The 27,577-nt window shown below is 34.2% G+C and overlaps 2 protein-coding genes across 2 annotated transcripts in view; one reads left to right on the top strand and one right to left on the bottom strand.

Annotated features, from left to right (window-relative positions):
* LOC133181817 (uncharacterized) lies at positions 1–27,027 on the top strand. The gene is made up of 28 exons (XM_061316438.1): positions 1–122; positions 2,801–2,866; positions 3,955–4,182; positions 4,943–5,057; positions 5,150–5,297; positions 5,403–5,523; positions 5,685–5,877; positions 7,072–7,216; positions 7,308–7,533; positions 7,719–7,883; positions 9,438–9,580; positions 14,795–14,914; positions 15,007–15,079; positions 16,145–16,200; positions 18,264–18,413; positions 18,805–18,913; positions 20,101–20,154; positions 20,270–20,799; positions 20,956–21,133; positions 21,228–21,365; positions 21,479–22,431; positions 22,557–22,799; positions 22,966–23,045; positions 23,140–23,245; positions 23,361–23,514; positions 23,703–24,027; positions 24,374–24,574; positions 24,683–27,027. Exons 1-28 carry the CDS (start codon positions 24–26, stop codon positions 26,587–26,589), a joined length of 7,026 nt encoding a protein of 2,341 aa, XP_061172422.1. The 5' UTR covers positions 1–23; the 3' UTR covers positions 26,590–27,027.
* The window catches only part of LOC133181828 (vesicle transport through interaction with t-SNAREs homolog 1B-like), a 206,400-nt gene that overhangs the window by 34,104 nt on the left and 144,719 nt on the right, over positions 1–27,577 (bottom strand). The window lies entirely within an intron of this gene.

Here is a 27,577-nt window from a genome sequence, read left to right on the forward strand (position 1 = left end):
AACCTTGACCTCGATTAGTTACTATGGCGATGAACCCCGATGACCTAAGTGATTTAGAAGTTTTGGATGAGAACACGATCGTTCAGGCTCTCCGTACCAGATATAACAGAGACAAGTTTTATGTAAGTTATTTCTCTTGTCTGCTTCTCAATTATTTTCTGGGATTGTTAATAAAAGAAATCAGGGCAATATGTATTTAAAAGAAAATGGAAATAAAACATAACTATTTAAAGGATTTTTGTAAAGATAAAAATGTTCAGATTTTCTAATCAAAAGTGTTGTGTCAATTTTATAAAATAAAATAAAAATAAAGAAAACAATGTTTTACGTTAAAAAATGGATTTTTTTATAGAAATATTTATAATTAGCCCACTTGGATGAAAAAGTTGTGGTTTTATGTCTGGAGAATACCTTATAAAATGTGTTCATTCTCTACTGAACAAATCTGTATACACCTCCGAACAACAGTCTGTACAAATACATGTCAATTATGACCAATACTTGGATCTCTGCACAATTTTTACACCTGTTAATGACCTTCTAATGATAACGACCCCTAGGCCATACAAGAACAAATGCTGCCGACGTCATACAAATATATCTATGACAATACATATCTCGTAAAAATGGGGACATACTGGACTTTATATTTGTTAAAGAATTTTTTTTTCGTTCAGCTAGATTACTTAGTGCAACACCCCTACGCTTTCCAAAACAAAATCCAAATGTGAAATATATAAGTATAAATTGGTGTTGTAATTTCTCAAAAAAGTTTTATAACAAAGAATCTAATTTCTTAGAAATATATAAATTAAGCGAAAAGGAAGAAATTATTTACAAATGTTTATCCTTATTTAGAAATACAGTAAGTGCAAGAGTTGACAAATCTTTGAGCAAACCTTGAAAGAAGCACGAAAATGGAAAATTACTCCAACTCTTGATAATTGTTTTTTTTTCTGTAAAATATTGCTAAGTGGGTGATTATGATAACAACGATTTTACACGTAATATTCTTTTTATGTCGTGATCTAGGAAGAATGCATCATAAATCATATAATTTCAATAATTAATGACAAAACAGTCCCGAAAAGCTAGAAGCATTCCTCCATAAATTAATTGTTTATTATTTTTCTTTGCTGTCACTGAACTTATCGTGCAAGGGGCTATTGTATTTGAAATTAAAGGAAGTACCGTGGAATTCATGACTGGATTGAGGACCGATTTGCATAATCAGAAAGCGCGGACAATTATCATTTACGGCGTAGTTGGTATTCATGATAGAATGAAATTTAAAAAAGGGTAATGAGACAGTTTGTCATTTAATAATTGGTCATAGAGTTAAAAACTAATATAATTTTTTCCCATTTTTATCATTTTATAGATTTATTTATTTATTTCTGTAAATACCAAAAAATAATAATAATTATAATCTTAAAAAAAATAAGTAATTAAATAAATCTTTAATGTACGTATTGTTAAATATTAGTTCTCTCTTATCATAACCCTTTTTCCATGTTTTATTTAAGACAAAACCATGAAATGTACAACATTCGAAAAGCTCATACAAAAATTAAGTTTTCCACAAATATAAACGCACCCAATAGATTACTTTGTCCCAGGAAGTGACTTTTTTTCACATTTAAACAGCAATAACAGCTAGCAAGTATAGCCTTTTCAAAAAGCTTTGCTGTCTTTAGCAACCACTTTAAACAGTAAACTGACATATGCCTATCTACTAGCTGCAGAAACTGTAGCGTTATGTGGATTTATATATTAGTCTTTGACCATAAAGCTACAAATCCCGAAATGCAAATACATGTATAGTGCAATTTACGGAAAAATTTCTGCGCATGGTTGGGAAGAATTTCTGTTTGGATCTATCAGTTCGTATTATTGTTGAGTACTGTAGTTCTTGGCTCTGTACATCTTCAACAACTTTTTACACTGAGACATTAGCCCTACTATACACACGAAGGAAAAAAGAAAAGAAAACAAAACAAAAATTTCAATGTTTCTTACTCCAGAAAATATAGAAAAACGTAATAATATACATATTTCTCAATTGTTCGTTTTGTCGATTTTTTTTAAAGATTGAAAATTTTGAAAAATTGTTAATTCGTACGAAAATTAGAACTATCTCCCTTGCCTTGAACAGCATTTCAACCAATTAAATAATTGAAAATTTTCACATCATGCATTTTCTCCCAATCACAGAAACGAGAAAGTGCACAGTCCGAAGACTGTAAAATACTTCAACTCTCTATACCGTCTTCGAGGACGGTAACAAAACTTTGCACACCATGTAACATGTATGCCACAAAGTAATATTCTGAAAAATTCTGTGGTATATTAAACACGTTAAATGATATAAACAAATTTTAAAGAATAGCAAATTACTCTCTCACGTTATAAGCGGTTATAATTGCCGGATACCTCGGGTGGAATCACCTCCAATTGCCTGCAGCTGATTACAAATAAATAAATAAATAAAATAATAAATAAATAAATAAAATCAAAATAAAAAACAAACAAAACAATTAAAACAAAACAAATTTTGTACTTATATAGTTTAAGATTTTAAAAACATTAACTTGTCAACTTCACTAAAAATTTGTCATTGTTTATTTTTATGTACCAATTTGAATAACGTAGCCAAGGAGAACTTCAAACAATTTTTCAATATATATTTTTATGACTATGTACATATTGCTTTGTATGTATACGGACAGAGAGGTCGGGGTTTCTCTCCATTCCTCCCTGCAGTCACAGTTCCATCATGTAAATCTTGAACTGTTTTCAGACATACATTGGTGACATCCTTGTAGCGGTCAATCCATGCAAACCCCTCAGCCTGTTTGAGGAGAAGGTAAGACTGAAGTTGAATGATTTATGGCGGTCTATGGCACATTCTGTTAATACTGGCGAATGGAAAGAAAATGTTCAGGAAAAGATTATTGTGTGAAAGGACTGAAATTCCAAGCACGTACCATGTCATAAAGGGTCTATTTACAGCGACTAAAGAAAACAGACATAATATAGTTGGTAATAAATACATAAAACGAAGAAATGTACAAGAATATCAGGCAATGGTGACGGTTTGAACCAGTTTATAACATGTATGTTTTAAAATGATGGATGACAAACTATGTTCTACTGCTATCAACTGTAAAATGTTGTACGAGCTCTTTATAAACTGATTATGTCAAGATCTCTATGGGGGCGTTTGGGTGTAGAGTCCAATCATATCCAGTTTTACATGCACACTTCGCCTTCCTCCATCCACGGTTTGGATTCCAACCAATCGCTCCACATCCTCTTTTTGATTAAAGTTTGTCATTATTTCGTGCAAAGGAAACCTTTCGAACAATACGAATTAAATCAATCAAAAATAACAGTTTTAACAACACCCAAGTTCATAACACAATAATCAAAGATTCGTGTTGTCGGTTATCTTGATTTTGCAGAAAAAGTCCTTTGCAATTTCACAAAAACCAAAAAGCATTATTCGGATAAATTCTGCCGCTTTTTAGTTTCTCATTTACCTTAATATGGACGGGTACATATATTTTGTTTTCATTTTGACTTTCGACATTAATGACATGATCCGTAATGTTCTAAATTTACTTTGGCACGCTCTACGAGATGTTTACTCTGGTCAAACTATCTGAACACTTACCAATTTTCTATTATTTGCAGGACGTGCTTTTGTTATTTTTTTCTATGATTTCCGAAACTGAAGAAAACAATTCCTTTTGCCTCTAAGTCTTACATCTTTCAAACTGAGATTTCATTCGAGCCCAACAAACTTTCTTGATTATCAGAATGCAATGATTTCATTCACACAAACACATACACACACACACAGATATATATATATATATATATATATATATATATATATATATATATATATATATATATATATATATATTATATATAATACTCTTTGTACAGCATCATGAGGAATACACTGACTTGGTGTCCAGGACACAGCGCCCGCCGCACCTGTTCTGGAGCGCAGACCACGCCTACAGAGCTCTCTGTACTACCGGAAGGAACCAATGTATTCTTGTTAGTGGCGAATCCGGGGCCGGAAAGACCGAAAGTACAAAATATATGATCCGCCACTTAATGAGAATCAGTCCGAGCGATGACCAGCAATTGCTCGACAAAATAGTACAGGTAAGCTAAAATAAACACATTAATGAATACAAGTAGGTAGTTTGTACAGGTGTTTCTTAAATCTATTGGTATGCTTGATAATCTATCACCCATTCTGTCAAAGTTTTGTAACCAATGCATCAGTCATAAGGATTTATTAATAAAGATGATTGATCGAGATTCAATCCTGGATGAGATTTCCCTCTGTGAAAATTAATGATTAAATATCTACTATTATGAATGTAAATTTCTTGCCACATCAACAACAATAAAAACAGACAAACAAACAAACAAAAATGAAGCAAAAAAGCGAACCGTGGTAAAAAAAATGATTGTTCACTTTATCTCCCCATTATGGTTTGTATACAGAAAACAAGGACAGATAAGTATTGTAAGCACTGATATTTACCAGAAAAACATAATGTTTGACACAAATAGCGAAATGAACAACACAGTATTGTAATTTACGACCAAAATGTAATAGAGTAAAAATATACCTGTGTTGCCATAATTAGACTGAAAGTTGTCGTCGGCTAAGCAACTTATTAAGACTAAAATTAACCCTCAGTTAATGATTTTGTTCCATGATTTATTTCTTTGGTTTCTGAAAAGTCAGAAACGGGAGGGGAGGGAGAGGGTCATGAAATGGTTGTACTTCTTTTAGTATATTATGACTAAAGAGCGACGAGCAAAGAATGCAAATTTTACATTTTGTAAGAACAACTATCAATGATAATTTGTAAGACTGGCTAAAGATAAACACTTTTACTTACATTTTCAGATAAATCCCCTGTTAGAAGCTTTTGGAAATGCCTCCACGATAATGAACGCCAATTCAAGTCGTTTTGGAAAGTTTGTCGAGTTACACTACACAGAAAATGGCCGCCTTTTAGGAGGTACTTCATTCTGCACTCTTGTGTATAATCTGAAATGAATTTTAAAAGGAAATAGGTATTATATAAAAAATAAATTATTTTCAACATTTCAGCCAAAATAGATGATTACATTCTTGAAAAGTCACGTGTAGTCCATCGCTCCTCCGGTGAGAAAAATTTCCATGTGTTTTACGCTTTGTTCGCGGGTATGTCACGTGAGCGACTCCTGTACTACTTTCTTGAAGACCCGGATTGTCATAGGTGATTCCGCTTAAATACTACAGTAATTCATCAAACAGTGCAAAAAGATACAAAACATCCTATTTTATAGTATAACAATGTAGTAAGACTCCATTTATGCTTCAGAATCATGCGCGACGAAGATATCCAAAATGGGGTATTCCTTGATGCCGAGGAATGGGAGCATTACAAAGCAATGTTTTCATCCCTGACTACTGTGATGTCACAGACTGGTTTCAGTGAGGAGGTTGGTCCCCTTTTGAGAATTCCACTGAATATTTCGATGTTCATACTCGTATTCACAACGGAGTAAAAAAATTATTAAAATGGATCTTTAAACGAAAGAAGAGTTAATCGCTGAAATTGGTTTTTGATCATCTTACGTTTTAATATTCTTTTTTTTTTTAGCATATTCAAGTGATTTTTCTAATTCTGGCCGCTATATTACACCTTGCCAATATTGTGTTTATGCCAATAGAAGAAACTGATGGTGTCTCCGTGGCGGATGAATATCCTCTTCACGCTGTTGCTAAGTTACTAGGGATAGATGACGAAGTGGAACTCACAGAAGCATTAATTTCTAATGTCAGCACTATCAAAGGTACACATTGTACATCAAACGTAAAAAAAAACCCCAACATTTTTCTTCCTCCCATGTTTTTGTTAATGTTATTTCACTCATACCAGGTATCATCAACTAAAAATGGTTTGGTAAATATAAGTACAGAATCAGTCATTTTTTTTGAATTCATATCTTAATTAAGCAGGCTAATAAACGAAACAACGTATTACAATGTAAACATATTTGGACTAACAATAATAAGATCACGGTTTCTTAAAAAAAAAAAACTTAGATGACAATATAATAAATGTTCCATTTTTGGAATAGCTTGTATACTTTATCTTTCATATACATCTTATTTGAATTCACGAAAGTCTGTCATCAGTTAGAAATTTGACAATTCTTTCATTATATTTTATTTCATACTTTCACCTATGCGTTGTCACGTGTATTTAAAAATCTGTGACGTTTCCTTGTTTGATTGTGCGGTTAAAATACGCAGTGTTCTAGGTTTTATTGTTCACAGTTGACAGATTCTGCCTTATTAGGGCTCCAAACAAGTGGACATTTAATGCTCAGAATATAAACTTTAATAATCAACTGTCTTAATCTAAATACATCCAATATTTTATTAATTAACCCGCTCACTTTTTTCCGCCCATCATAATATGAAATTAACATGTCATTTTTTTCTATATTTAACTTTTAACTTTTTGATTGGGCCTTCGTTACTAGATTATATATACTAGTGCATCTGCATTTCTTTGCACTTTAAGAGTCGTGTAATTATGCAATTTTTCTTTTATATAAATCCATTGAATTTAGAGCACAAGTGTTTGTATAGTCATGAAATTCAAACCTTGAAGCCCTCAGCATGTTCAGAAAGTAATCCTGATCTGATTCGAGTCTTAGTCTCTTGGTTTATATAAATCTTTAATGATATCTATGTGTAAAAAGAGAAATGAGGATAACTAAGCATTTTTTACTGGTAAAATGCATTGTTCTAATGAACTTCATAAAATCTTACACATTCATTTATAAAATCTGTACAGTGTTGTTCATATAGGGGGATCTTCTTGAAAATTAATGTTATCAATTAATTGAATTTTAAACAACCTAAGCTCCAAATCTATATGTACATGTATTAGGGAAAAAAAGTAAAACACCTTTGCGCCTGTTTGAGAAAAAGAAAGATCCTTTTTAAAAACATTTTTTTAAAACTTTTATCTGAAGGGGAGAAAATTCAATCATGGAAGAGTTTACGAGAGGCAAATGCTAGCCGAGATGCTTTAGCGAAAGATCTTTACTCGAGGCTGTTCGGATGGATTGTCGGCCAAATCAACCGTAACATCTGGCCAAATCAGCGCCGCAAAAGCCAGTAAGTATTCGAAACAAAAACTTTAAAGCGAAAAATATAATAAAATTCTCATATACAATCGTTATTACTATTTACCCATTAATATTTTCAGATTAACAAGAGGATCTTCCATTGGATTGCTGGATCTATCTGGATTTGAGAATTTTAAGCAAAATGGTTTCGACCAATTCCTTATCAATATTTCCAATGAGAAACTACAACAGTATTTCATGGATTACATATTCCCCCGCGAGAGAAAGGAGTACGAGGCTGAAGGCATAGAGTGGAGGGACATCGTCTACCATTGTAATGATGACGTTTTGGATCTCTTGTTCAAAGTAAGTTATGACTGGAATTGCTCGAATCTGCTAAATTATCTTAACAAGAATTTGCCTTAAATCAGATTTAACAGGGTTTAATTTTTCATTAATGATACCGGTATGGCATAGTATCTTATCAGAAGTGATTTTTTAAACATGTTCTGATTTTTAAAATCGACCTCGTTCAAATTGTTTTCATCTAGCGTCCTGACGGTGTTCTGTCTTTGCTGGATGAGGAATCCCATTTTCCACAGTCGAACGACTCCTCCTTGGTTCACAAACTCAACAAATACTGCAAAGAGAGTACAAGATATGCAGCCGCTATGGGAAGCCGAGTCGCTTTCGGAATCAGACACTATGCTGAGCAGGTAAATTATATACAATCGCCGAATTTTAATATTTCAAAGTGTTTTTGAAATTGGAATTCTGACTTATGTAATCATGTGCAAGGTATTCTTTAACAAGCACAAATTAATTCATTTCATTTTTTTAAACATGTTCTTTTTTTTTTTTTAATTTTTTTTTTAAATTATTTTTTGTTTAATTCAATCCTTTCTTCTTATTTTAAACGACTTACTCTACATGTGCATCACGTGTGTGTTCTTTTGTTTGTTTGTTTGTTTTGTTTCCTTTTCTTTTTTTCGTTTTTGTGTACTCTTTCTTTTTCATCAATTATTATATTTCATTGCAATACAAACTAAACAATAACCAAATACAATGAAATTCAAATAAAATCTGTAAATGTCGACATTAAGTCATATGCATAATATTTTGATATCTTGTTTAATTATTTTGCTTTGAAAATAGGTCAAATCGTACAATAAAATGAATAAGATTCCAACATATGTTTGCTTTAAAATCTCTCACAAATCAGCATACATCCTTACAGGTTTGAGAGAAAATGAATGACGGAAATCAACCATAATGACTAAATCCTCAAAAATGGTCTATATTGAATGACAGACCAATCATAAGTTTCTCGTATCGATCAAATCAATCAAAAATCACCCATAACTCATAAGTGAATATCTTAATAAGATCTCGATCCAAATCATAAATTGATTTTAAAACTGTCTGATCAAAGATTTTTTTAACTCATCTATCAAGAAGATTTGATTAACCAAATGCCAGCTTGTCTTATACGTAGAATCAATTTATTGTTTGAATTCTATAATGAATTGGTAATTGAACTCTATAAATCACGTCTTTAACGTGTATATAGAATTATTCATAGTTGTTACAGTCATATTAATGTTTTCAGTGGCGTGTTTTTATTCTAATTAAACATTTGATTATTTTTATTTAAACACACATCAAAGATATGTCATCTTCAAATCTTGATGAATATTTGTATAAGTGTAAAAGTTCCTTCGTAAAATTATTCGCTTAAGATTTTTTTGTTTTAGATTTTCATGTAAATACCTGTTATAAAAGCCGAAATTTGTACATATTATGAGAGCTAACCTATTCTGGAGTTAGAATTTGATAAATAGAGAATATTAAACACTAAAATTATTATCATATGATATGGATTTTTGTATCTATTGTTCTATTTATCATATTTTTAAATATTTAATATGTAGATTTGAAAATGTTTTGTGCATGTATACACTTTTTTTCTTTAAAATCTACTCCGATTACCTTATCAATACAAAGGGCTTACGTTGGGTGTGATTTGTCGTCAAGGGATGCTTATTCCTCCATGGCACCTAATCAGCTTATACCTCCTCTGATGTTTTTAGGGATCTGTTTTGCTCTGCTCTCAATTTATTGTTTAACAGGACTTCTGGGCATCATTCACATTTCATCAGTTACATACCTTCTCCAACATCACACCCATTTTGATAATAATGAAAGCTTTCATTTCCTTTCTGTCCACTTTTGGTAACAATTTCGGACTTATTTTGTATTTCGTTATCCAGGTGACGTATGAGGCGGAAGGATTTCTGGAGAGGAATAGAGATAGTTTGAGCCAAGACTTAGTCGGCTGTCTTCTGAATAGCAACAATAACTTTATTAAAGATCTCTTCACGGCCTCCATATCTGAAACTGGCACCATATCAGAGTAAGTATAAGGAGAAGAAATCTCTTTACAATAAGAATATAAGATTACCTGACATCATCAGAAATTCTGTATACAAGGGAACCATCCGTCGTTATTTTTCTCACTTTTGAGACTTATTTCGACTAAATTGACTGATAAAGATAGCAAACACAAGCTTTAGTTTAACCAGGACTATTTTTAGAGGTATTTTAATCAAGAATTTTATACCCTTAGAAGATTCTTAATACTAATTAATAAACATTTACAAATTTAAAAAGGGACTTTCGCTTCATAAGTGAAACATATTGATTTTCGTTCACATATTTCAAATTTTCTTTTATACACCGTGTTTTGTTAAAAACCATTCTGATTGTACATGCAAGTACTCTGAAGTTGATATTAGAAAGATGCTTGAGTTTCTGATTGACAATATCTATGTAGTTTTTGGAGATCAGGTCTTCCAACAATCTGTTGGAATTTCCATGGGTACAAATTGCGCCCCGTTACTAGCAGACCTATTTTTGTATTCACATGAAGCAGAATTTATTCAAAAACTTATACATGAGAAGAAGAAAACACTTGCTGTTGCCTTCAACTCGACATTTAGATATATCGACGACGTACTATCATTTAACAATAATTACTTCCATTTATAAGTCGATTCGATAAATCCAAGTGAACTTGAAGTAAAGGACCTCACAGAGTCTGACACATCTGTTTCATATTTTGATATTTTACTAGAAAAAGACGTTATTGGTAACCATTTAGATATATCGACGATTTATTGTCAATTAACAATGGTTATTTCCATTCGTATGTCGATACGATATATACCATTGAGCTTGAAATAAAAGATATCACAGAGTCTAACACATCCTTTTCATATTTGGATATTTTACTAGAAAAAGACGTTAATGGTAATCTAACAACCAAGCTTTATGATAAACGTGATGACTTCAACTTTCCTATCGTCAACTTCCCATACTTATGCAGCAATATACCCTTATTTGGGGTTTATGTCTCTCAGTTGATTCAATACGCAAGAGCATGTTCTACAAACGAACAATTTCTAAAACGAGGCAAACTATTGACAAACAAGTGATGAAGCAAGGATATCAACATTCTCTTTTAAATTCATCAATTTGCAAGTTCTATGGTCGATCCAATGACCTTGTCAGCAAATACAACCTACACATATCATTAAGTGAAATGTTGACTGACGTTTTTCATCTAATTGTTAGATCATTATTTAAGCACTGAAATGTCTATGGATTTTTCCGTTTTTCCCGATCACGACAAGGAGCACACGGCTGGTGTGACCGGTCGACAGGGGATGCTTCCTCCTCCATGGCACCTGATCCCACTCTGATGCCTGTTTGCTCTGTTCCCGATTTGTATTGTTTAAATGGACTTTGAGCTTGAATACTGTTCCTTTTCTCCCTATTTCATATTACATATATATTAATTATATTTAATCAAATTTTGGTTAGTTTTTATGTTCTTAAATTTTAAGCAATATTTCATATTCAAGCCTTTATTCAATTTGATTTATGTATCTCGAACTAAGTATATATATATACAACATTATATATTTATTAAAAAGATTCTAGTTCACTGCAAGACAGGTATATAATCGACTCGATATGCCCAAGCAAATTTTGCCTTCATTGCTTTAGACAGTAACCATTTTGTATTCCTTAATAAAGGTGTCTTGCATAAAAAATCCGCCCATGAAAAAACTAATTAACGTGTCTTTAAAATATTGCAAATGTTAGATTTAACATGGCAGGGGGTTAATATTTGGGGGATAACCGTTAAGAGTACTCCTTCAAGTTAATTCTAAGGTATGTGTGTGATAATTATTATTAATAGGAATGGTATGAAGTAAGGTCATGTTAGAATTTTTTTTCAAAAAAAAAATTAAAAGAGCAATGGCGTTTCTTTGGCTTAAAAGCACAACTCGACACTTTCAGTTAATCTAATGCGGTCCTTAGGCCTCTTTATATTTTTGTCTCTTTAAAGCGAAAAAGAAATGTCAGAGAGGCAGGGGTTTTATGTATTAAATACTTCAGCATTTTAGGAAAAGGATGCATAAATTTATTTCAAAGATAGAGAGAGATGTCCTGCCCGATCTCTTAAACAAGATAAACTTGTAACTATATTATATGCAAACCTCTCCTCTATCTTTCAAGTAGCGTAAATAAATATTTCAAACACAAAATTATAAAAATCTTGTAATAAAATGAAATGTATGGAGATAACGAACAGTATTCAAGCTCAAAAGTCCATTAAACAATACAAAATAGGAGCAGAGCAAACACGGACCTCTAAAACATCAAAGGTGGGATCAGGTGCCATGGAGGAGTGAGCATCCCCTGTCGACCGGTCACACCCGCCGTGTGCTCCTTGTCATGATCGGGAAATGACGGGAAAATCCGTCGACAATTCAGTGTGTAAAAATGACCTAACAATTAGTGTGAAAAACGTCAGTCAACATTTGACTTAAATTGTATTTGCTGATAAGGTTATTGCATCGACCATAGAACTTACGAAATGACGAATATTAAATCCACCAATGGTTGAAAAATTGCACATATTGTAGCCAATCATTGTAAAATCTTAAAATCCAATTCATTACTGCATGTTTTTGTTATACCTTTAAAAATTGTTTCTTATATAAATTTATAATAATAAAAAAAAATCAGACATTTCCATAATTTTACTGAGCTGTCCAAAAGTAATCGATGTTAGTCCGCAGGGCGAGATACTAGTATTGGACCTGTCGATGAGATATTGAACCGCCTACGTCATCATTAAGGAATCAGCTATCTTATTTGCATGCGTTGGTGTTCGTTAGTTACGGAATTGACCGAGTGTAAATCGCAGTGCGGGTAAACGAAATTCAAATCGTGGAAGCAGCAAATGATGTGTCAAAAAAGTAAAAGGTATAGCTAAACATTTGTTGACTAACGGCCTCAGACAAGCAGTTTAGTTCTTGGGTCCGACAAAACGCATGTTGTCCTCGAACCTTGTCAATAAATGTATAACATTTCTCCTCATAAGTTTTAAAGAAATGTATTGGCTCAATAGGCTTTTGAGATTGATTACTGTTCGTTAACTCAATAGAAAACAGAAGTAGCCCATTTCAAGAATATTTAGAATGGTGTTACAAAGAAGTAAACATCTACCGGTAATAAAATGTAGTCATTCTGGTTGAATATTTATTTATCCAAAAAAAGATGTTACTTCGTTTAACGTAATTTGCTTTGATTAAAGCAGTGTTGGTATGTATTTATTGTATTAAAAGACCTCCAATAAAACCTTTTCCTTCATAACCTATGAATATTTCAAGCCTTTTATGACCAAAAACCTGGAGGTTCTGCTTGGATTTGAATTATTAGCATTTAAAAGTGAATATATTAAAATATTTTGAGGCATTTGCATTATTGGTCATCTAGGTTTATGTGTAGGGTAAACAGGACTCTTCGCCACTAGAATTACGTTATATTTTCATCTTCCTTAGGAATTCTAATACTCAGTTATTATGATATTCCTGTACCACGTTAAGACTGGGTCCTAACACCCCTTTAATCATATGTTTTAAGATACTGCTATCAGATTTTTGGTAATTGTGCTGCGTTATCCGGTTTGCTTTTTCGTCAGGACCATCGCGTTCAATGTTCAATATTATTTTCTTTTTCTATCCCTTAATTATTTTTAATGAAGAAACACAACAGTTGCAAACGTATTAAAATTCTGTAAGACTGTATAAACTTCCAAACGTATTAAAAATCTATAAGACTGTATAAACTTCATTTGTTTTGAATTAAAAAAAAATTACAGTGTATGTAACAAAACAACAACGGTATAACCCAGAACGCCACAATTGAATGGGGGGTAATTTCTCACTGTCACGTAACCAGTTTTCTAGATACCATTTATTTTTCAAATTGTCAGTGTTTGACACAAACAAACTGATTTTTCTTTTTTGGAACAAGGGGAAAGTCTTTAAAATATTTCACAACTACGCTGTGTATTTCATTTTCTAAAGTTTGCCCAGAGGTGTTTTTAACGTTTGTGATGAATACACAATTGTTTCTAATTTGGAAAGATTGAAATCAAAAAATTATAAAACAGCTTCTTTAACCCCAAAACTAATGTTTATAAATTGCACGCTTAATGCATGCTTTACATGATAAAAAGGCTCGTGCACAGACCTTTTGCATTTGATTAACCCGAAACTTTGAAGGCAGATAAATGTTTTTATATACTTTGTGATAGAATTGTCAGTCCTATATAATGATTTAATGTGGTTTTATAGATCAGAACATGACATACAATCATCTGATATCGATGGTAAGGTCCAAACATCGGACATTGTGTATTACGTTTGACGGACGCTCTGTCACGTTTACGACTGCCATAAGTTGATCTTTTTTGTTACCATCACCTTAAGTAGTCATTTTAGTACGTGCATAGGTCTTTTCATTGGGACCGTTCCGGCTAAGCGTCGTCGCACTGGCCACTTGTCTTCTTGTGAGTATTTTCATGATAGTTTTTAAATATAATTTTACTAAAGCGACGAAAAACTTATTAGGAATGTATCTGGATGGTCAAATGTATATTTTCTTTCTTTTGTAAGAATTAGGACATAATATTCATAAACCTTAAAACAGCTGATTTAGACATAGATATGCGTTTTCGGCTTTGCTGTTTACAAATATTTCACCCATGTTCTCTGTTATTGCTCTTTACTATCGCATGTGTGGTTTCATACGGCGTGAGTTTTATTTGTTTTCGTAGACACGTTCATCCAGAATCTCTGGATATAATGTGTCATAAATGTGTCCGTATCCAATAGTGCTCTTATTATCTCCTTTCTTATATTCATAAACACCTCAGATCTATAGCCCAGCTCAAAGTAGACATCCCTTTTTATTGGTCCTTTAGTTGACCCTTCAGTTGCTGTCAAATTCCTGACTTGTCTCTAATCTTCCGCATATTCTGTCATTTCACATTTGTCTGAAGGAATTGAATTCAATTACATATAATTTATAATTTGAAGATGTGATTACTATAGGTGAAGACGAAAGAGTAGTCTAGATACCAGAATGACATTTCCTGCTATGGGCGGAAAGCAGTTATTTCAGAAAAGATCTGAATTAAAAGTAACAACATCACGAGAGTACAAGAATTTTTCTGTTCATGGACTGTTAATTTATTTATTTATTGTAGTTTTGCAAGCAAGTGTGTATCGCGACCTCGACTTCCGGCGGTTTGGCCCTCACAGATTGACCCAGAGCGCCTTAGAAGATCTCTCTCACGAAAGGTTTCCAATCGAATCAAAAAAAGCAGGTAATTATATATGTATGCTATAAGTGGTTATCCGAACTAGAAAGTGATGGGGATATTTGTTTTTAATTATTAATCAAAATTTACTCTCTCAGGGACCTATCGGGTGATAGCAGTAAATATTCCTCCCTAGGACGTGCCTCCCCCACGGTTACCAAGCACTTCAAGGTGAGTCCAGGTGTTTTACCTGTCTGAGACTGACTTATTTGTAGATCTGTACAAGAATTTTCTCATGTTTTCAAACTATTTCCATTTCTTTTTGTCAAAAAAGCATTCAACTCTTTTAGGTTATTTGCGCTAACTTTGACTGATATAGGTATATACATGTATAGCAAAATTTAATCTAACTTACATGTACTTATCAAATTCCATTATTTTAAGATATTTTTTTTTAAATAATAATCAAAATATTTGAATCCAGATATCAGTTTCTTCCTTTTATATAGTTTATGTTTTGCTTATTTTTTATTTTTATCGTTTAACTTTCAACACACGTTTTGGCAAAGTTAAAACAATTTGTAAAAACTAAGTGAACACAGAAATAGGGCGTTTCCAATTAAGGAATGGACCATTAATTTATTTATGATAGGCTTAATATAATGTATGAATTATAAATCGTCTTCACTGAAGTTTCGTGTTTTTACGTAAGCAATTTTTTCAAGTTTACCACAGAATTCCAGTGACAATAGAAATATATTAAGATGCGAATTTACCTTTTATCAAACCATTTATAGGTGAGGTCAACCATTTTCAAAATAATGCAATAAATACAACTTTATCTACATGTATCATGCAGACAAAGTTTATACTCCTAGTTTTCATCTTTTGTACTTTTATCTATCATGCTTTGCTGTATCAGACAGCGTTTATATCCCTGTTTTTTCTTGTGTACATTTATCTGAGTCACTCTCCTTTTCTCTGTACACATTTTGGTTTAGCCTTAGAAAACGAACCTATAACCCCTTTATTTTGAAATATTGCAAAACGCTAAAACATAACAAAAATTTGGTAAATTATTTTTCTAAAATATGAAGTTTTTGAATAAATGTGTCAGTGATCTTTCTTTTTTTTTGTACAAATACTTCTTCTGTCTTAAAAAGGTCGTGTGCTAATATGTCAATTCACTGAATTATACCTTGAAATTAATATCAAAAGAGGGAAATAGCGAGACCTCAGATTGGCTTAATTAATTAGATATGGTTATAATTAAACTGTGTGTTATTTTTATTACAGAGGTCACTGTCTGACTTGATGACCAAGTTGTCACAGGCTGAGCCGTTATTCGTCAGGTAAGCTGGAGCACTTACATAACTGTCAATAGTTTTATAGGCATCTATTTATTTTCTCTCTAGTCAGATTTACAAAAAAAGGATGTTTTCTCCTTTCCTCTACCTCAATATTCAATGTTTCCACCTATCAATTGAAGTGTGTGGGCGATCCTATTCTCAAGAAAGTGTAAAAAATACATTTAACAATATGAAAAAGATATCCTTACTCACTGTTAGGAAATTTTTGAAATATAACTCCTTTTTCTTGACTTTTTGTTCTTAATAAGACAACAACTCATAATGAATCTTATGAAAAAGCTTAATTATTTCTTGGAATGAAACATATGGAGATTACGAACAGTATTCAAGCTCAAAAGTCCATAAAACAATACAAGATAGGAGAAGAGCAAACACGGACCTCCAAAACATCAGTGATGGGAAGTAAAATTCCATTTATAAATGTTGTTTTTAGAAACAAAAGTATTGCTAGTGCTTTTTTTCACTTTTATAGTTTTTTTTTATTTTTCCAACTATGCCTGTGGGAAATCCATAACTCATGTAAAAAAAATTATCGTATTTCTATGGTAAATGGTTGTTCAATATCACATTGCTGACATACATGAGTGTCAAAAAACGTCTTGTTTCCAATTTTTCACTTTTCATTCTGAGAACCCCCTGCTCAACAATTTTGTACATATCTTTTCTGTTTTGCCCATTGTCTCATTATGAACAAGCATTCTGAGAGTATTGCATTAGCAATATAGTCCCCTACCGGCAAGTGTAATCTGGTTCCCGTTAAGAATTGAAAATGCCATAATTCCGTCAAAAATCAATGAAGCGGGACAAAATGCAAACTTGATCTATAACTAATCAAAGTTAAGTCACATACCAAAAATCAGCTCAATATCTGAAAGCGTTAAGAAGAAAATTGCGGAAAACCCCTAAAAATTGAAAAGGCCGTAATTCCGTCAAAATTCAATGAAGCGGAACGAAATGCAAACTTGATCTGTAACTCATCAAGATACACTCACATACCAAAAATCAGCTCAATATCTCCAAGCGTTTAGGAAAAAAGTGCGGAAAACCAAGTGGGACAGACTGACAGACAGACAGAGGGACAGACAGACAGACGGACAGACAGACAGACGGACGGACAGACGGACGGACAAACTCAGAGGAAACCTATAGTCCCCTCCGATTTCACCGGTAGGGGACTAATAAAATAATTATATCCCGGTATGTCTCTGGTATGGCAATTGAAATGTTTTGTTTTAAACATTGGTAATTAATCAAGCAAACTGAAACGATAGTTTTTTTACGACAATGATAGTGTTAATGAAAATTACTCCTATGTTCATAATTTAAAAGTCATGTTTTAAAATTTATTTGTCATTTATTTCAATTAACTCATAATTTTATCAAATAAAGAGTATCAAATTTGAAAGGCAAGATACAAAAGAAATATCCAATGAATTCGTAATTTATTTTTTTTTAAATAACATTTTGGGGCATTTTAATGCAAGAATCGACAGTTAATTAATGACCAAACTTGGGATGTGCAAGTAAATGACAACACAACTAATCAAATAAATGTAGAAGTAATGTGGCCGGAAATAGATAAAGAAATACTTATAAGGAACCGGTGACCACCATCATAAGATGACTAACAATAGAAAGTGGCACATCTCGGTGTATAGGTAACTGAACGCCACCGAGGAGTAACGGTGTATAACACTCATGACTGATTGCAAAACCAAGAAGACAGAATTGTGTTTATTTCGTCTGTTATATCCCCTTGGGACAAGATGTTCTTCAAAACTATTCAGCTGATCGATAATTCACTTTGGGGATAAATTTAAATAAAGGTGTGCAGCGCGAACCAAAGTGGTGTCAAATGATGAACTTTTAATTTAGAGCAATGATATATGGACGCTCTTATCATGCATGGCTTCTATAGCATTTGGACAAAATAATTATTATCGTGTTGTGAGAGTGACACTTCTTAAATTCTTGAATCATAAAAATCTTGCAGTTAGTATTTGACAATGAGAAATTAAAACTTCATGTATTTCGGATTTATTCAGGTGTATAAAACCCAACCATAATCACATTTCTGGAAAATTTGATACGGAGTTGACTAGACGACAGTTGCTATGCAATGGTTTGATGGAAATAGCTGAGCTGAGGAGGGAAGGGTATCCAGTGAGAGTTAGATACGAAGATTTTGTCAAAAGGTAAATTCCACACCTTGTAAAGGTGTATCAGGTGCAAGAGATGGTTCATTGGTGACAGCGAATTTGATTAATTAAGTAGTAATCCAATAACACCTGAAAGACGCTCAGTATATTTAAAATGATGAATCTATTTTTAAAAATGCATTTTAATTATCCACTTTTATTCCCCTCTGAACTACTTGTTCAATTACATTAAATAATTTCAGTTCAAAGATAGATGTTTTCTTTTACGAAGTCTTAAACTAAGACATCTGAGCATTAGAAGTCTGTACTAAGCAAATTGAAATAATGTATTGTTTGCAAAACACAGTAGTAATCAAGTATCTTTAAACCAGTATTTGATTAGAGTCTTCAATGTTGGGTTCTGGTTGATTTGCCAGTTCTTTTGCAGATATGCAGAACTGTGTCCACCAATCCAAAACACCACCGATGATGTGTCCATCTCGCTGGGCATTCTAAAAGGAGCTGATATCGAAGGGTTTGGACTAGGCAGGTCCAAGGTTAGCTTTTATTTAATTGAGGATAAATAGCAAAATAAGAGCTGTCAAATAATGTAAACTGAATAATAATACCACTTAACACACACACATCTGATGTTCCTTTAAAACCTCGTGTCTTCCTTTGCAATAATTAAAAGTCCATAAATTAATGCGCTCAAAAAATTTAGCGCCATCTTCCTCATCAATGAACAGGGTTATATTAAATTGGTACATGTTAAAAATTTCTTAAGGTATATTTGTTTTAAACATATATTAACGTGTGCTTGAATAAGCGGACAAGAAAAGCGAAAAGCGCTAAAATATGATCACCGCTAAATTAAGTACGTTTACAGTATGTAGATTTCTCTCTCTCTCTCTCGATGTTAAAAGTGCAACTGTGTTGACAATTGCTTTATCCAAAAGCTTGTAAAGATGTAAACCGATACGGTTGTATCATTGTTCATTTCACCCAACATTAACATGCTATAAATTTTCAATAAATTAGGATTTCTACGAACATATTTTATGTGTTTTACATTATTCATAGAGGAACCTAAAATCAGTAGGGACTCTCTGTTGTCATTTTGTTCATTAAAAGTACTTGGGTCGCGCCAAATGTCATATCATTTTAATGGGATAAATTAAAAGCCACTTAATGAAGAAAATGATAAATTTTAAACTCTGTGTAAGTAAAAGGCCCTTTGAGAAATGATTCACGAAAATAAAATTATTGTGCACGATACTTTATCATGTATGGAATAAATTTTACCAGCGTATGCTTCTAAAATTTATTGCTCTGCCGGAGAAAAATGTTTCGATTGCTCGGATTTGCAAGACATATTTCGTACGTTTCACCTATACAGCAATAACGGAATAAAGGCTTGTCAATAAATATTTTGTTTTCATTCTTCACAGCAGAGAAATGAGACATCCTAATTTTTGTTGGTCAACTTTTCTTTTTACGTCACAATTAAAATTCATCAGGTATAAATACCTACAATTACGTAGCTCGGTCTGCCCACAACACATGCAATATCTAGCGACGCAACAGGAGCTTACGTTCCTCATTAAGAACTTGGCATGCTTGATCGCGTCACACAATTCATCATGAATTACAACATTCTTGTACAATAAACACAACTTATAACAAAGTTCATATCTCAACCTAGGAAAAAAAATGTTTCAATCTTCATTCTGTTTGTTTTTAGATTTTCCTAAAGTACTGGCAACAAGATCGACTAGAAACAAAATTAAGGAATTTTGTAAGTAAAGAGTTATTTTTTATTTAGTCATCGCATGTCTTTTATTTAGTTAAGGATTTTTTTTTGGGGGGGGGGGGGTTATATGCCAATTTCAACCGTTTTGGATTTTTTTCAGATTGAGGAAAAAGAGAGACAAAGACAAATAGAGGCAGAGGCTAGAAGGAAGAAATTAGAATTGGAAGAGAAACAAAGACAAGAACGAGAATTAGAGGACAAACGCAGACGACTCGAAGAGGAAGCGAGGTTGAAAAAATCAGAAACAGAGTCCAAAGTTCGTAAAGTGTCAAGTAAAGAGCCCGGAACCAAATTACAAAAACAAAACTCAAAAATGTTTGATACAGGCATGCTTCAGAATTCCACTCCAAATGCTATGCCTGTTAGGGGGTCACGTGATAGCGGCTTAGATTTTGATGGATCCATGTATAGAGAAGCAATATCTGAAATAGACAGTACAGACGAGTATTTATCACGTGACTTTCATACCGACTACTCAGGTCATAGTCCCAGCGTGGCGGATACTATCGATATTGATGACAGTGTTAGCATGCATCCAAAGAAAGTAGGAGCGAATCATTTCTGTGACGATTCCCGAAGTTCAGATCAGACGACAGTGATTGAAGAAGACAAAGAGGAACCAGAGCAGTGGTAAGTATTGTTAAATAATTAAATAAGATAGCAAGCAAAATTGCAGAGAATTCAAAGTATAAAAAAGTTGCAGAGAATTCAAAGTATAAAAGGAATTTCATACTTTAAGGTTTTTGACCAAGAACGATTTAATCTTGGTGCAATTTTATATTTAAGGCGACCATACGACATTTTCCAAGTGTCCGAAAGAGAGTTTGAAGACGACGATCACTTCTTCAAGGAGATTCTGAAAGGCATCCGATTAATCCTGTATGTTTTCTTCGTCATCATCATCATTGCTTGTATAGTCGCTAGCAAGTTATCTCTCCTGCTGATGACATCAGGGATAAATAAGGTACACTGGGCGAAATCATAAGTGTAAATGTCTCTTGAATTGAAGAACCGTATTTAATTGATGTTTTTTTCATCATTTTTATTAATGTTTTTAGGATGAAAAAACAAGAGGACACCATCTATTCTCCCTGCTCATCTGTCTCTGTGGTCCTATGGTGTTCAATTGGTTCATGGCTTTCATGAAAATTTTGTTTGGTGGAAAAGAATGGCCATCCATGCAAACGTTTTTTGTCGTAAGTATTTTCCTGTAATAAGGACAAAGCTGTTTAAATATAATGAATCACAAAAAAAAAATGAAAACATTTTGACTAAACAACACTTCTCTGATTTCATGCTTATCTTTCAGCTTTTGGTGATTGAAGGACTACAGACATTTGGACTGTGTCTTCTGCTTTTTAGAGTCTTACCATCCACCGATTTCTTCAGGGGGTTAATTGTAACGTTTGCAGTTTGTCAAATACCAAGTCTCTTAAAAGTTATTGTACATGAGAGACGGCCAAATCTCAGTGTGAGCGAAATTGTAGCTATTATTATGAATGTAGCAGCCTTTTTGGTCCAGGTCTCTGCGATACCTTTCTTCTCCGTTGGTAATTTTATCATGCAAGGAAACTACTCCATTAATGAGGCCTACAACGAGACTACTACCTTGAAAACATCTGTGACTATTAACCAGTCCTGTGACTGGGAGTTACCGTTGTCTCTTATCTTGATATCAATTGGTTGGTGGGAAAACTACGTTTCTGGAGAATGGACAGTGTTTGGAAGAATAACGATACCATTCAAACACTGGCGATCAATTCTACAAGACGTTAGAGAAACATCATACTTTCTGATCGCACCGTTCAAAATTGGTCTGGCTATCCTAATGGCACGCCTAATTACCAATAATACAAATTTTGTAATCCTTGGCACCGATGAGTTTAATGCAACTACCAGCAAATACTCATCCAAGGCTGAAGAAATCGGCGTTTCCTACAGCTTGCTCTTTATACAGATGGGAGCTGGGATCATTTGTACTTATCTAGCTGGTCTAGCATGCAAGCTGCACATGCAGAGGACGGCATTTTCCTTACCATTGGTAATGGGACCACCCATTTCTTTGATACTCATATTCTTTCAATGCGAGTTTGATTTCCTACCGATCTACTGGCACACAGGAGGATGGATGTGTCCTAAATCCATGGATATATACGCACTGATGATTCCAATCATTTGTGCAATTCTGGTTTTGCTGTCTTACTGCATCACAGTTTCACATATCTGGTTTCCACAAAGTGAAAGAATGGCTAAAATAGAAAAGTATGATTTACTATTTTAAAATGAAATAATGTTACTTAGTATATGCACTTTCTTAAATAGTGTTTATTGAATGTTCACAATTGTGGGTTCATTCTTTGTATCATGGATGCCCTTTTCTCTTCCAGACTTTTTGTAACTCCACATTTCGAAGGCATCTTCCCAGATTTCACCCTTACTCTTCGACGTCGACGAAACGATAAGGAAGTGAAGCTGACCGGTTTCGACACTTTCCGCTACGTTGGCGAGGACGTATACTACACTGACGACGTTTACAGTTCATCAAACGTTACTCCTCAAGTCTATGCATGCGCTACCATGTGGCACGAAACTCGACAAGAGATGACACAACTGCTGAAATCACTTTTCAGGTGAGAATGGTTCTCTTTTTCATATTTACATATTTAACCAAACGTTGAATAAAGATGTAAGAACAGGTTCACACTCAACTTACTTACTAACTTAACTTAGTTACCTACTACTTAGAGCTGTTTGTTATCTCCACATATTTCATTCAAACTTTTATTTGCCTTACAGATTGGATTACGTTCACTGTGCAAGTAAACTCGCACAGGAAAAATTCCGAATTCATGACCCAGACTTTTATGACTTAGAATGTAAGTAATTCACGTGACTGAGATTTTAGATAAAAATTTAAAACGCTCAAGGTCGTTATAATATTGCTTCACATTTCTTGACTTTCTCTTTTAGTACACATCATTTTTGATGATGCATTTGAATTGGATGATACAGTTGATAAATGGGTCCCAAATATGTTTGTCCGTCAGCTTATAGACTGCATGGAAGATGCTGCAAGGTAAAAACTGATTTTATCATCTCCGAAATTTGTACTAAAATACAAGAATCATAATCCATGCATAAGTAAATTATTTAAAATTATTTTGCACTATTTAAAATCTTATTTTCATCAGGTCTGTTGTAAAAGGTCCAATCTCCATTCAACCCCCTGAGAAAACAGCGACACCTTACGGTGGTCGTCTGACTTGGATCATGCCTGGACACACACGTATGGTGGTTCACATGAAAGACAAAAACAAGATGAGACACAGGAAGCGATGGTCACAGGTTGGCGACATTGAATGTATCTTTGTTCACGCTGCCACGTAACCTTGTTTGATTATAGTGGCTATGACTTAGACCAGGAAAATCTTATATTTCTTATAAATAATCCTTTCTAGTGTGTTGTGGTAAACCACAATATATACAATCCAAGGAATCAAATCTCCATACTGGTTTTCTGTCCCTCTTTGCAGTGTATGTACCTGTACTATCTTTTGGGATACAAACTTTTTGGGTCCAGTGAAGCAGACAAATACATGACTGAAGATAACGAGAGTTCAGTAACCAAGCTTAAGAACCGCAAGAAGAAGTCCAAGAAGAGCCAGCGCTCTCGCCCTCTTAGATCCCTCTTTATGAGAATGAGCCCTGAGCAATACGAACAAGCTGAAAACACTTTCATGCTCACATTGGATGGTGACGTCGATTTCAAACCAGAATCTGTCCGTTTGCTGATTGACAGGATGAAGAAAAACAAAAAAGTTGGAGCAGTTTGTGGGAGAATTCATCCTATTGGATCAGGTAAATATGATGTGTAAATAACATTTATGAATAAAACTTCGAACATTGCCTTAACCTAATTAATAAATTGGTGGATATATACTGAATTAATTCAATTTTACTGACATTACAATGCTGGCATACAGTCAAGGATAATGATAAACAACAGAAAACTTTACTTTAACAAAATGACTACAGTGTACAAGAGGAATTCACACTTTCTTCAAAGTCCTTGGCTTTGATTTCTCTGCATAAAACATCTTGGATTTGTTTTCTCTGCATAAAACATCTATCTAAATAGGTACATAAATGTATTATAGTACTATAGTCACATGGTTAGTAATCTTAAACACAACTTTACTATTAGGTCCTATGGTTTGGTACCAGCAGTTTGAGTACGCTGTTGGTCACTGGCTTCAGAAGGCGGCGGAACACGTCTTTGGTTGCGTACTTTGTTGTCCTGGGTGCTTCAGTTTGTTCAGGGGATCGGCTTTGATGGACGACAACGTCATGAAAATGTATACAACGAAACCCACAGAAGCCAGACACTACATACAATTTGAACAAGGTAATTTTCTAGTGTGTGTTTGGTCTACTTTGTTTGAGAACTGTGTATACTTGTTGATAGTATTTTTTAATTGAATTGCATTTTTATTAAAAATTATTATTTCTTTAGGTGAAGATCGTTGGTTGTGTACACTGATGCTTCAACAAGGACACAGAATCGACTATTGTGCAGGCGCAGATGCCTTGACCTTTGCTCCTGAAACATTTAATGAGTTTTTCAATCAGCGTCGTCGTTGGTCACCATCAACCTTAGCTAACATGATGGACCTTCTATCATCCTGGCGAGATACTGTCCGAATAAACGACAATATTAGCCGGCCTTATATCATGTACCAGTTTATCCTGATGGCGTCCACAATTTTAGCACCCTCCACTGTCATTTTGATGGTCACTGGCTCTTATCACTCAGTACTTCATCTTACTATCTGGCAGGGTTATCTTCTCAGTATACTTCCCGTGGTAGTGTATCTGGTTATCTGTATGACGATGAAGAGCGATCATCAAATCACGGCAGCCGCTGTGATAACAGCGCTGTATACGGTCGTCATGATGATCGCGACGATTGGAACCATTATAAGTATAGTTACTGAAAATTTCGGAAGCCCTAACGTTGTATTCTTGAGTGGTTTGGTGATAATATTTGTGATTGCTGGAATTCTCCATCCACAAGAGTTCTTCTGTCTTGTTTACGGACTATTGTACTTCTTGACCGTACCATCTACCTTTGTTTTGCTTACGGTTTATTATTTGTGTAACCTGAACAACGTGTCCTGGGGAACTCGAGAAACGCCGAAGAAACTAACAAAAGAAGAGGAAGAGGAACTTCAAAAGCAACAAGAAGAAAAAAAGAAGAAAAAGGAAAGTAAGAGCTTACTGAACCGCCTGGGTCTTACAAATCTCATCAGTGACGCTCGGGAACTAATTCAAAATTTCCTTGGTCAAAACGCTAAACAGAAAGCCACCATTGAAACAAAAACAGAGGAAGTTCAAACAGAGGAAGAGAGCTTCCTTCTTCAAAGACAAATGTCACGTGATACACGCCAGTCGCGACAATCGAAGGAATCCCAAAGTACACCTAAAGTGGAAGTAGATGTAGTTCCCCAAGGTTGGGAGCCCGATCCCGAAAATCCTTATTGGACAACAATGGAGGTATTTGGTAATGGTCCTGTCACACGCCTTGAAACGGATGAAATTGACTTCTGGAAATTTATGATAAAAAAATATCTTCATCCCTTAGACGAAGACAAGAGCCACAAAGAGAAAATAAAGCAGGATTTGATTTCGCTGAAGAATAATGTTGTATTTATTTACTGCATGATTAATTTCCTGTGGACCATCATTACATTACAACTGCAATCTATGGAGGACGAACTTAAAAATTTCTACATCATAAACAAGTATGAACCGCTATCCCTCATGTTTCTTTCAATCTTTGCGTTATGTATTGCACTGCAATTCTTGAGTATGTTTATCCACCGCTGGGGCACCTTCCTTCATCTTATGTCAACCACGAGAATTGATTGGTTCAAAACCGTTCACACAGAAGAAGACTTTGTGCGCTTCGTTGTCAGCGAAGCTCAACGTTTACAGAGAATGGAGCCCGAACCCGATTATGATGATCTGCCACCGGATTATGATGATGACATGACGAATCAGTCTGAACAATATGATGAGTTGCCGTCCCTTCCGCCAACGCCTGGATCCACGTACCGAACATTCCATAGAAAACAATCGCGCATGCCCAAAACCTCAAGAGAGCGATACAGCTCTGAAACTCCTATCCTTCAGCAAATATTTGAGGATAGACTTGAAAATATTCACCGAAAATGGAAGCAAGGTACACTTGCTTTCCGTCCGAATCATCGATTCAGCAGAACTGACACACATAGATTTAGTGAGAAAGAAAATCTTATGAGACAAAAAATGTTTAAACGAAGTTTCAAGCGGATAAACAGTAAAGATGCCCGTGGTTCAAACGAAAGTGTCGATCACACTGTGGCGATAGACATGCTCTGATATTTACTTGTGTACTGATATCAGGGACACTAAGTTTCGTAGGGACTGTTCGTTGCAGGCGACGACTCTGTCCCTCTTCTACTAACGTTGCACGCATTCAGTAGCTTATCCTCGGACTCAGAATGACGTCATCAGCAATATCACCCTCTCTGGAATTTATTGCACTCTTGGGCTAGAATGGAGGAATCGAATAGCTTACGTCTTATCCGACAATCAAAGCCAGTACTTTCACGAAATTTGGGTTGTATGGTTTTTCTTCGTAGTTTTCTTACCGTTATTAACTGCCATGTTTAATTTATTTATAGTGTGTTTTTCTTTGTGATTGTTTATGAAATACACCGTATTCTTATTGTCAGGAAAACTGTTAATTTGTCAAATGTTAACTTGTACCTGTATACAAATCATTGTATTAATAACCAATAAATTAAATCGATATAATTTGCTTTATTGATTCATCAGAAAATTAGTACGCATGATTGTCTGATGCCGGAAGCGTCAGGTTTAGGATTATTTTTTCCATGGTGCAAAACCATGGGTTACAAGCACCCAGCTAAATGTTGACTCCCTTATCACATATGGGGTGTATATCTCTCAGTTGATTCGATACTCAATAGCGTGTTCTACCTATGAACAATTTCATAAACGAGGTAAGTTATTGACAAACAAGTTGATGAAACAAAAATATCAACAGTCTCGTTTAAAGTCATCATTTCGTATGTTCTATGGTCGATACAGTGACCTTGTCAGCAAATGAAATCTATCATTAAGTCATATGCTGACTGACGTTTTTCATACTAATTGTTAGGCCATTATTTACACACTGATATGTCGACGGATTTTCCCGTTATTTACCGATCATGACAAGGAGCACACACCGGGTGTGAACGGTTGGCAGGGGATGATCACTCCTCAATGGCACCTGATCCCACCTCTGTTTTTGGAGGTCCGTGTTTGCTCTGCTCCAAATTTGTATTGTTTTAATGGACTG

Source organism: Saccostrea echinata, unplaced genomic scaffold (assembly GCF_033153115.1).
Source record: "Saccostrea echinata isolate AGI-Se365-2 ecotype Australia unplaced genomic scaffold, CSIRO_AGI_Sech_v1 ptg000009l, whole genome shotgun sequence".
Lineage (NCBI taxonomy): Eukaryota > Metazoa > Mollusca > Bivalvia > Ostreida > Ostreidae > Saccostrea > Saccostrea echinata.